Source organism: Phymastichus coffea, unplaced genomic scaffold (assembly GCF_024137745.1).
Source record: "Phymastichus coffea isolate CEN01 unplaced genomic scaffold, Cenicafe_Pcof_1.1 PCOF00075, whole genome shotgun sequence".
In the NCBI taxonomy this organism is placed as follows: Eukaryota; Metazoa; Arthropoda; class Insecta; order Hymenoptera; family Eulophidae; genus Phymastichus; species Phymastichus coffea.
In genome coordinates this window covers 986456-996176 of record NW_026706886.1, presented here as the reverse complement: position 1 = coordinate 996176, position 9721 = coordinate 986456, and the positions used below count along the sequence as shown (strand labels likewise).

Sequence of the window (9721 nt, the reverse complement as noted above, 5' to 3'; positions counted from 1 at the left end):
TGCCTTTCCTCTCTCTCTCTCTCTCTCTCTCTCGCTCGCAAGACATGCCATTTCACCGACGCAACTGGATAACTTACTCGAGCCGGAGAGAACGGAGCGCGAAGTAGAACGACAGGGTCGAGGGTGGAAAACGAGTCGCGACCTAAGCTCAGAGAATCGGCAGACCGCTCGCCTCTGCTCTAACGTTAATGTGCTTTGCGTCGATGCCTCGATCAAATGAATTATCTTATCAGCGCGACCGCAACTCGGTTATCGCGCGTCCAATGCTGCTAACGCGCATTTACACAGGCTACCATTTCGCGCTTCTGGGTCACTGACTGTGGATATTCGCCGCGGCGAGCGTGCGTCTGCCACTCCGTCTCGATCCGAGGCGCAGCCGAAAGCCGAGACTTTCGCTGAGTTGATTGTCGTCCGGCCGGCGACCAATCCAAGACACGCCGAGCCGAGTCCGACACTCATCCGATTCGCTCGCGACGCTCAATGCAACTGGTCTTCGCGCGTACTCCACAGCAACGCGAGCTCGGACCAAGATACCGAGGCCGTCGTCCGCTCCGCGGAACGAGATGGACCGCGAATACGCCGTGGCTGCTCGCCGAGTGCCGAACGCGGTGTGCGCGCTCGCGGCGCCTCTCGGGCGGCGTACGGCCGCGCGTCAGTTTCCGCGGCTCGTGCCGCCGCCAATTCGCAGCTTCTTTCTCGATTACGCTCGGCGTGGGCGTTTCTCCCATTCGCACGCGTCATCCTTCGCCAATTTGCATTGTTCGCAGCGTTTCGATCGAAACAATAGCATTTGCTCGGATCTCGTTGTTTTCGTGAAGCGAGGAAGGACAGGCGATCGAGCTTCGCGAATCGCTAATAATCGTCGGCTGGTGTAAATTCATCGACGAGATCGAGCGAGGAATGTAACTATAGTGTTTACCGATCGACGACGAGCTTCTTTTTTTTCTTCTTCTTGGCATGTAATCGCAGCGCGAGGCTTCGACGTGCTTTTCCAACATTTCGCGCGCACGTAGCGAAATATTTTTCTCCTTCCGAGTGAGTCCGATCTCTTGATATACCGGGCACTCGTGCAAGGTAAGACTAGCAGACGCCAATTAGAGGGATACGATTCGCATCGATGGGAAGCGGCTGCTTTGCATTTTTCCTATTTGCACCGGTTGTCCTTCCTAACTCCTCCGTTTTCTCTCAACTTGACTGGCTCGACGAATCGTACATCCGTGTGAAGTGTACATTACGAGCCACGTCGTGACTCGGGTATCGATTATTCAGCGCGTTTACTCGCGCCACTCTCTGCCCACCGAGAGCGCGGTAGAGCAAACCAACGCGCAGGGGGGACGACCATCGGCAGGCGGCGAGAGGCGCGCTCGCTCGCGTCAAAGGGAAAAGAACGTTGGTCAAAGTTGCACGCGGCATTATCGAATTGGAGCAAGTACACAGCGAGAGGGCAATTGACCGACGGCGCTGTTGAGACGCGCTCGCTCGCTCGCAATTGTATCAATCGAGCCGATACAATTTAATTACTCGCGCGCGCGCGCCTGTGAGTTGTCCGTGTCCCGGCGCGCGATTCGTTTATTGGGATTGATATTATTGCGTTTCAGCTGCGTCGGCGCGTTGCTCAATCAAGTTGCTCGGTAATGGGTCACCGTTTCGGCGGCGACCGCGAAGCGTGCAGTGGGACTGAAAGACAAGCTCGTCATAGTCAAGCAAAGTTTTTATCGATACAGATTCGCGTGCTGCGGTCGACGCGATTGGCCCGCCCCAGCAGAGAGGCCAGCTAAGCGGCGACATCGAGCTGAACGTAATTCTCATCGTCGACGATCTCGTAGCGATCCTCCCTGTAATGCACAAGGTCGTCGAGAAATCGCTTGCTACTCTCGTTGTGCAGTTTGGTCAGCACGGCCGGCAAGCGACGCAAGCCCGCCGAATCCGCGAGGTCGTCGTAGTAGGCTCCTTGCAGCGCTCCCATCATGTGGAATTGACGCTTGCTCAGCTGCTGCTCGCCGAAACGCCTTTCCTGTTCTCTCGCCTCGTCGGCCAACATTTCATCGCGGCTCGGCAAGTCGCGCTGCTTTTGCCAGAATCTCAGCACGAAACGCACCTGCGGAATTTCGAGTACACTTTAGTACGAGCGCTCGCTTATTTCGAACAATACAATATGTCAGTAAATGATTCGAGGATCTTATCGCGCTATTAATCAAATACTCTCCAGACATCATCGATCATTTTTAGGTATAGCCATTCAGACTTATTTTCTTGACATTATGGATTATAAAATCACAGTAGTTTAAAAACGAAAATTGCTCGAGCGTTAATGTACCTGCAGATCAAACATGCTAAACGCACAAACGTAAAACGGAAGCCCAATGAAAGCTAGAGTGGGATTGTCGATGGCGATAACGTGCTTCCAGAGGGGTGTCACCCAATTCGAGTCGACCTGCACTCCGCAATGATCCGCCAAAAACGGGAAGCTGTACTTGTAGCCTGCAATTAGTCAACTATCAGAAATTCAGCGTCAACAAGCCTTGGTCGACTTTCTCTAAGATCACACACCGGTACAATAAAACACGATGTCCGCTTGCTCCTCGGTGCCGTCTTCGAAAACGGCAGACTTCTCTTTCAGCTCGACTACGTCTTTATGCTGTTTGCGTTGGGTGAAATTCAATGGACACGTTGTGAAATGGGATTTCGTTCGACTAGCGTTTGCCGACAAAAACTACCTAAATCTTACTTGTACGACGTTGTCTGGAAACTTGGTCAAGATCGTCTCCTTCAGATGATGGCTGAGTATCACGTGCTTCGCCTTGCGAGATATTTCCAAGGCCAAGTCCATGCCTGCGTTGGATCAACAAGGACGTACGTGTGTGCGTGTCAAATCGAACATTGCTTTCAATGGAAAATTCAAATGAAATTTTCGCGCTGGCTCCCTTGAGAAAAGAGCTTACCAGAGGGTCCAGCGCCAAAAACGACGACGCGCTTGCCAGCGAAGCCATCCGGCTTGCGGTAATCGTGACTGTGCAGCTGCTGTCCCCGGAAAACCTCGCGACCTTTCAGATCGGGCAGCGATGGCTCAAAGTAATGGCCATTGCATATCATCACCCCATCAAAATGCTCTTCTAAGATCGCGTCGAGTCGCAAATCGCGAACTCGCAACTTCCACTTGTTCTCTGACGTTCGTTCGACCAGCTCGACGTTGTGCAGCAACTGGCGACGTAACAACTCATTGTTGTTTAAAGTTGAATTGTGCTCGCGAAAAGATATCGCGGCACACTTATCTATACAAGAGTGTAAATCTAACCGACGTAATCATCCCGTTAAGCTCGTCAATAGACTAACTATGCTAAAAGTTATTCACGAAGTATTCGTGTTGCGCTTATTGTTTAAGTTTGGACGATCTCTACCAAATGAATTCCCAGGCAGTATATTTGTCGCAACCCACAGTTGACAAGCTTATTCACGACAATAGCTATATTTATTCAAATGTAGACAAACGAAGTAAACTTATTCTGAAGCGCTGCGTAATCAGTACGATGGAATCTATTAACTGGAACGATAATCAAAACGAACTTACCCGAATGTTATCCCGGAGATTAAAGTGGTCACAGTAATCGTTAAGGAAAGCCAAAATTTCCGTACGATGAAGATAACTCTTTGGATTTGCGGGAATCGGATAGTCTGGGTAGCCCATCACTTCTTTCGGCAGGTTCGTTCTGCACGGTGCAACCAAGTCTTTCAAAACCGCACTCGAGAGATATCGAGCTGATGATGATTACTCCAAGTGACCTTACCTGAGGCTATCGTACATGCTCGAGTGTATCGGCAATCCGTACACGTCCTTGCCCGTCTCGGGTACGTAAACCCAAGTGCCACCGACTTCGTTGCTCCTCTCGTAGCATAGGAAATCAACTTTTCCTGCAGCACTGCATTGCCTGAGTGCCGCAAGACCAGCAGCCCCGGCGCCAATCACCGCGATCCTCATTCTCGAAGTTTACGCGCGACAATGAAGTCTGCTTATATAGCCGAGCCAACACTGCGAGACTTTGGCTTTGATAACGACTGATGACGATTTGAAAGAAAAAAAAAACAGTCTCGGAGGTCAAGAGCCTCGAGTGTGGTAATAGATTTTGCTTGAGAACTAGCGCGCACGATTTACTCTCTCGCACAACATATTGGATGAGCTTATATTTTTATTGTTGAATTTCTATATGAGAACGATGAAATAGAGTGCGCCAGTGATTACTTGGCTTATGTTCTAACGAATTATTTGAATTTCGAAACGAAAGTTACTTTACCACTTTTTCTTATTGTGTTCTCTCGATCATGTTTGTTTTTGGCTCAACTACCGTAATATATTGTACCGGATGGAAAAAAACACTGCAATTATTATAAAATGCGACAGTGTTTATTTTGAGAAAGTAATTAAACTTATATAAAAAAGCAATAGTATTTTTTCGCCCCGCTAGCTGTAGATTTTTTAAGTAGAATTAAAATCCGCTGTCAGAGCTTCATCTGCTCAACAAAAGTAATAGTTTACTTAGCTAACGCGTTTTGTAACTTTTACATTTAAAATCAATTATTTTCCTTTACGAGCGTGTTTAGTTTATAAACCTCATACGATAAAAAATGCATTTGATAATTTATTCTAGATCATGAAAATTTAATGAAAGTTTAATGGATAATTAATCAAAAGGCAAATAGAAGAATTTAAAGATGATCTGAATTTTAATGAAATGCAATCCAAATTTCAAATATAAATTTGAAATAATTTCAAGCATTTGTGCATCACGTAACAAGGACAAATAAAAATATAAAGCCTATTTGTCTGAATTAAAATTAATTAATACAAGTACTGAACTATATAAAAATACGTTTTAATAATGTACATATGCACACATTCTTACAAATTAGTTTAAAATAAATTTGTTGTCAAGGCTAAGGTTATTTTTTTCTTATTTCATTTTCCCATTTTTTTCTGAACAGTTGATATATCTGCATGGCTGTTCGTGCATCCTCAATAGAATTGTGTTCTCCTGATTGTACATCTACGCCTAGCAATTCAGATGCTAGTTTTTTTAAACTAGGAGTGTTTCCTAATGTAATCTTACGGAACAGTTTGTACCTTGACGTATCTCTTTGGGATCGCTTAGGATGAGTCAGAAATAAGACTGATAAATCATTATGAAGACCATGTCCAACAAGTATGCGCCCTTTAAGAATTTCTGATACCTCCTTTTGAATTTTTTTGAAGTCTTCACCATTTGTCAGATGATGTGGTCTTATGCCACTAACAGGAGTTCTATAGTCTACAATCTCTTCAGTTGGTTTAACATATTTGTCATAAATGCATATCCCATTTCGGTTCACAATTGACACACGAGCAAGCATACTGTCAGTTCCATCTCCTATTCCTACCATTTCACAGTCTAAGGCAACTGCTCTTGTCAATAAATTCTGAGGCTGAACATTTTTTTCAGGTTCTTTTGTATTCGCTATCTGTTTTCAAATCCAGAAAAAATTAGTCATAAATTATAATAATTGCAAACAATAAAGCAGACAATATTTTACCTGATTAACATTACTGATACAGGTATGTTCTGCATTTTTTCGACTATGCTTATAGTAGTGTTTCTTCTTCATTGATATTTTCTTTTTGAATTCTGAATTGTTTGAAGACTGCTCATTTGTTGATGTTTCTGCTATCAAATTCTTAAATCTTTGCCAGTTAGATCCAGGTACTCGAAGGCCAATAGTAGCATCTTTCTTACTGACATCTACATCTTTCTTAGTAATTACATCAGTCTCCTTTAATGAGTTCTTTGTTGCATTATTGTTAATTTTCGCATTTACAGTTTCGGATACCATTTTCCTAGGTTAATTTTTTAATAACAGACTCTATTATCTTGCACTTCAAACGTTGCATTTATAGACTACAACAGGAAACAGTCAACAATAACTGATAATTAACTATTTAACAAAATAATCTTCATTTAATATAATACCATTCAAGTTAATATTTAATAACATTTTTCTTTTAACATAAGCACTGTTGTTTTAATGCGCATATGGTTTTAAATTTTTTACAATATGCAATCCAATATGTCTTGTTCTTGTATTCCATTCAATAACCTCAAAAATTAAGCCGTTACGTTCCCGGAAAACGCTAGCTGCAACCAATGACGGCCAATCTCCTCTGGCGAAGGGTTCAAATATTCATTCGTGCCAATTAATAAATAATTTTATATTTAAAAATTATTTCCATAAATCATTTCAACAATACAATGAAGTAAAGTATATCTATAATGAAACGATAGATTTGTAATAAAAAGTAAAACTAACAACAAATTTCATGATTTTTAAATTTATTTAAAATATGAAAACTTGATTCAACCGTACACACAAATGTTTATTATACTTATAATTATAATATAAATTTACTGAAAGGTCATTAACCAAGGAGTAAAACATTAATCAAGGAAAGTATGAAAAACCTAAATGAAGGAGTTTATTTCAGGGAAAAGAGAAATAAATATTTGAATTCAAAGTTATTTAGGTTAGATATCAGGCAGATCTGTTTAGAAAAGTTCAAACTACAGATCATTGAAGAATTTATTAATATAAGTACTGTTTTATATTTTGTATTGTGGTTTATGATATCCACTGATTGTATGTATACGTATCTTGTCCTTGTTAAATAACTTCCAAAATTGAACCGTATGCTAAGTTAGGTTAATTTGATGACGGTGGGTCTTTTATATTGAGACTTCGATGTGCCAACACTCATGTGTAAATTTTTTTAAGAACGTTATAGTGAGAGGGGAATCTTAGTATCGAAATTGCGTCTCGATACTGGACCTACAATTTAATGGTTAATAATTTACATTATTTTGGCTCAGTGGAATCCGAACCACTGCGACAACCATGGTGTTGATTTTGATACATACACTTTTTTTGGGAAAAACCATTGGTTTCCCCACCAGGAATTGAACAAGTCTTTCGCATGGAAAATCCTGTGTTCTATCCTCTGAGTCACTGTCGCTCTTTTGAGCCGTATGCTACGCTTGCATCTGCGCACTCCACTATTTTGTTATTTTAAATTATTAAATGTTATTATTCATTTTCGATGATTATGTGTAAAATAAATATTGTACTCAATCATTGTATAAATATGGTACATAATTAATTGAATGTATTTTATAAACAAAGTTTACAACTTAGAACTAATTTGTATTGAAACGAAATAAATAATTAAGAATTGTAGACAATTTGCAGATCAGAGTAATTTGCTTTGTAATTTTATTTATATGAACGATTCAAGTGCAGTTTTCTGTCGTATATGAATATTTTTTCAATATCTTTCGGTAACTTAAAGGTTTCAATTTTTGGTAATAATACTCTGCGGTAATGGTTATTTAATGACTCAGAAGTTCTGTCTTGTAAATACTGAAATTAAAATCAAAATCATATAATACCTTTTAAAATTACTTTTAGCTAATAAGAATTATTAGAAAAAAATTTACCCCATCCTCAATCATTTCTATCCATGGTTTACGACTTGTACCATTCTGAATTTTACCATTTTTTATTAAATAGGCAATCATTAGTCTTTTTTCCATATACGTATAATCTCGTCTAATAAAATTTTGTTAAATCAATTAAAAATAAATCAATAATCTATTAGAAAAATAAATACGTTACCCTCGACCACGGTGTTTGATTTTTAGGCATTTATAATGTGAATTTCTCTTTTCTGGAGTTGGTAAGTACAACCACCATTCTTCCCTAAGTGAAATTACAAAATTCTTTATGTAAAAAGAAACTTATAATGATTTGCAGTAAAAATCAAAATTATTGTACCGGTTCATGTTTTTATTTAGGTTTTGAATAAAATTTTGTTCTGTATCTGATGATGATTTATTTGAAGAAGATTTGTCACTGAGTATTATTTCTGATGAACTAGATGATAATTTTTGACGTTTATTTTTTCTTTTTCTATAATAAAAATATTCATCTGGAGTATTTTTTCATTGTAAAATTATACCATATATTTTTATTTTGTATAATTTTACTATATGTATTGATAATAATCATTCGGAGAAGTAAATTGACAAAACAAATTAATTTCATTAATAAATAATTTATCTTACCTAGTTAAACATTCTATATCTGAATCACTACTACTTGTATTTGAGCTGTTGGATATTGTTCTTATTCTTTTCCATCTATCAATACTAATTGGTTTATTTACTTCTGGCTTTTTCAAAACTTGCCTTGAGCAGCTTGGTTGAACATGATTAACATTGGATATGATTTCTATAATTTCACTCTTACTTGAATCATTGTTGGTTTCATTTGCCTTATTTTCTCGAGAGATACCATTTGTGAGTGATTGAACAGAAATATGATTTTCATCATCAGTCTGAGAATTATCCGAATTTTCATTTAAATGTAAACTGTTGTTTTGTTGTACAAGAGATACATCATTTACTCTTTCCATTGATTTCTTCAATTTCAAATTATTAATTTTTTTAATGTATAAATGTAGTTTTTGGTTGAACTCATGAATATTTGCTTTATTAGTTTCTTTAGTATCTTGAGTGGAAGAAAATTTATTTTTTTTGAGTAATTCTGTTTTTACAATGCATAATTTACAAATACATTGATTGAGAAGGCTATAAAGATGTATAAATTGAAAATAAAGTTGATACAACGTCAATATCATTGAGTGCATTTTATATATGGTAAATATAATAAACAAGTATTTATTTACCTCATACATGTTTTTTTCAAAATGTATCTTGCATTCATGCAACAAAATCTTGATTGATTTGTATTTTGTATCAAGTTACTGAACCTGTTAAAAAAAACTATAGTTTACACTAATATTCAGTAGAATAAAAGCTGTTTATTTTACTTGTAATCTTCAATTTTTAGTGGTTCTTTGGCTAATATGGAATTCAGTAAATAGCTCAATGAGTAGTAGTGTCCTTTCTCATCTAAAGATGTACTTAAGGTATCTGTAAGTATGTATTGTGATTCATCAGATACTTTTGCACCCATGCTCTGAAAATGTATATAAAATCATGAATATTTCAAATAACTTAAAAATCACCCGTCACAATTTTGTATTTTAGAAATACTATAAGGCATAGCGGCAAAAAAACTGCTAATTAAGCAATGACATGTATAATTTATTAATATAATCAATAACCTTTACAAGTTTTTCAAATTTTTCTTGGATATCGGGTTGTAAACCTTCAAACTTGAACGTATAATTTTCAAAAAAATAAGGATGTTTGAAGGCAAAATTTTTTTCTTTTAGCAGAGTCAAGATCCGATCCATGCCTCACCATATATTTTTAAATTTTGGTATAAAACGTCATCAACCTGAAATTACATAAACCACAACACAATAGAAACAAAAATAACTTTCATCAAAGACAATACGGCTTTTTAAGTATATTGTTGACAACAACAGAACGAGTAAAAACGGCGCCACTGTACACGAGCATTTTCAAGTCGTAATTCGTAAAATCCAGCAAATCCACGCTGCTTGGTGGCTAATAAAATGGCCGTCGTGGAAAAATCGTGCAATCAGCTGATAGTGTCTGCTGCTGGGTTGAATGTTATAATTGTCTGGGCTTGATAAACCGTGAAATAGAAACGTTAGTGCCTGCTGTTTGCATCTAAAAAATTTTCAAGTGTCAATATAGCATAGTGTATGACA

The 9721-nt window shown here is 38.3% G+C and overlaps 3 protein-coding genes across 6 annotated transcripts; all 3 read right to left on the bottom strand.

Moving 5' to 3' along the window:
- Positions 1-345: 345 nt before the first annotated feature.
- Positions 346-4159, bottom strand: LOC131668225 (senecionine N-oxygenase-like). Its single transcript, XM_058942193.1, has 7 exons — positions 3786-4159; positions 3569-3707; positions 2943-3201; positions 2729-2832; positions 2551-2638; positions 2318-2481; positions 346-2098 (listed from the first exon to the last, which is right to left on the bottom strand). Exons 1-7 carry the CDS (start codon positions 3974-3976, stop codon positions 1775-1777), a joined length of 1269 nt encoding a protein of 422 aa, XP_058798176.1. The 5' UTR covers positions 3977-4159; the 3' UTR covers positions 346-1774.
- A 535-nt stretch (positions 4160-4694) lies between these two features.
- LOC131668236 (RNA exonuclease 4) lies at positions 4695-6126 on the bottom strand. Its single transcript, XM_058942241.1, has 3 exons — positions 5997-6126; positions 5563-5924; positions 4695-5490 (listed from the first exon to the last, which is right to left on the bottom strand). The coding sequence occupies exons 2-3, from the start codon at positions 5857-5859 to the stop codon at positions 4936-4938; spliced, it is 852 nt and encodes a 283-aa protein (XP_058798224.1). The 5' UTR covers positions 5860-5924; positions 5997-6126; the 3' UTR covers positions 4695-4935.
- A 335-nt stretch (positions 6127-6461) lies between these two features.
- On the bottom strand, positions 6462-9603 carry LOC131668235 (uncharacterized). 4 transcript variants are annotated; one of them, XM_058942238.1, is made up of 9 exons: positions 9499-9603; positions 9206-9381; positions 8909-9057; positions 8765-8848; positions 8142-8666; positions 7852-7986; positions 7693-7776; positions 7515-7626; positions 6510-7437 (listed from the first exon to the last, which is right to left on the bottom strand). In XM_058942238.1, exons 2-9 carry the CDS (start codon positions 9335-9337, stop codon positions 7291-7293), a joined length of 1368 nt encoding a protein of 455 aa, XP_058798221.1. In that variant the 5' UTR covers positions 9338-9381; positions 9499-9603; the 3' UTR covers positions 6510-7290. The 4 variants fall into 4 exon arrangements, 3 of the variants coding, with proteins under 3 accessions (XP_058798223.1, XP_058798222.1, XP_058798221.1); XR_009302253.1 differs by having other exon boundaries at positions 6514-6849; positions 6939-7437; positions 9206-9507; XM_058942240.1 differs by having other exon boundaries at positions 6462-7437; positions 9345-9514.
- Positions 9604-9721: the final 118 nt, after the last annotated feature.

Excerpts from the sequence above, each read along its gene's own strand:
- LOC131668225 (XM_058942193.1), bottom strand. The coding sequence starts at position 3,976 with ATGAGGATCGCGGTGATTGGCGCCGGGGCTGCTGGTCTTGCGGCACTC. Across the intron at positions 3,708-3,785 it reads AGCATGTACGATAGCCTCAG|AACGAACCTGCCGAAAGAAG; the intron begins GTAAGGTCACTT and ends TGCACCGTGCAG. Across the intron at positions 2,099-2,317 it reads TTAGCATGTTTGATCTGCAG|GTGCGTTTCGTGCTGAGATT; the intron begins GTACATTAACGC and ends GAAATTCCGCAG.
- LOC131668236 (XM_058942241.1), bottom strand. The coding sequence starts at position 5,859 with ATGGTATCCGAAACTGTAAATGCGAAAATTAACAATAATGCAACAAAG. Across the intron at positions 5,491-5,562 it reads GTATCAGTAATGTTAATCAG|ATAGCGAATACAAAAGAACC; the intron begins GTAAAATATTGT and ends ATTTGAAAACAG.
- LOC131668235 (XM_058942238.1), bottom strand. The coding sequence starts at position 9,337 with ATGGATCGGATCTTGACTCTGCTAAAAGAAAAAAATTTTGCCTTCAAA. Across the intron at positions 8,667-8,764 it reads TTGAAAAAAACATGTATGAG|CCTTCTCAATCAATGTATTT; the intron begins GTAAATAAATAC and ends ACATCTTTATAG. Across the intron at positions 7,627-7,692 it reads ATCAAACACCGTGGTCGAGG|ACGAGATTATACGTATATGG; the intron begins GTAACGTATTTA and ends AAATTTTATTAG.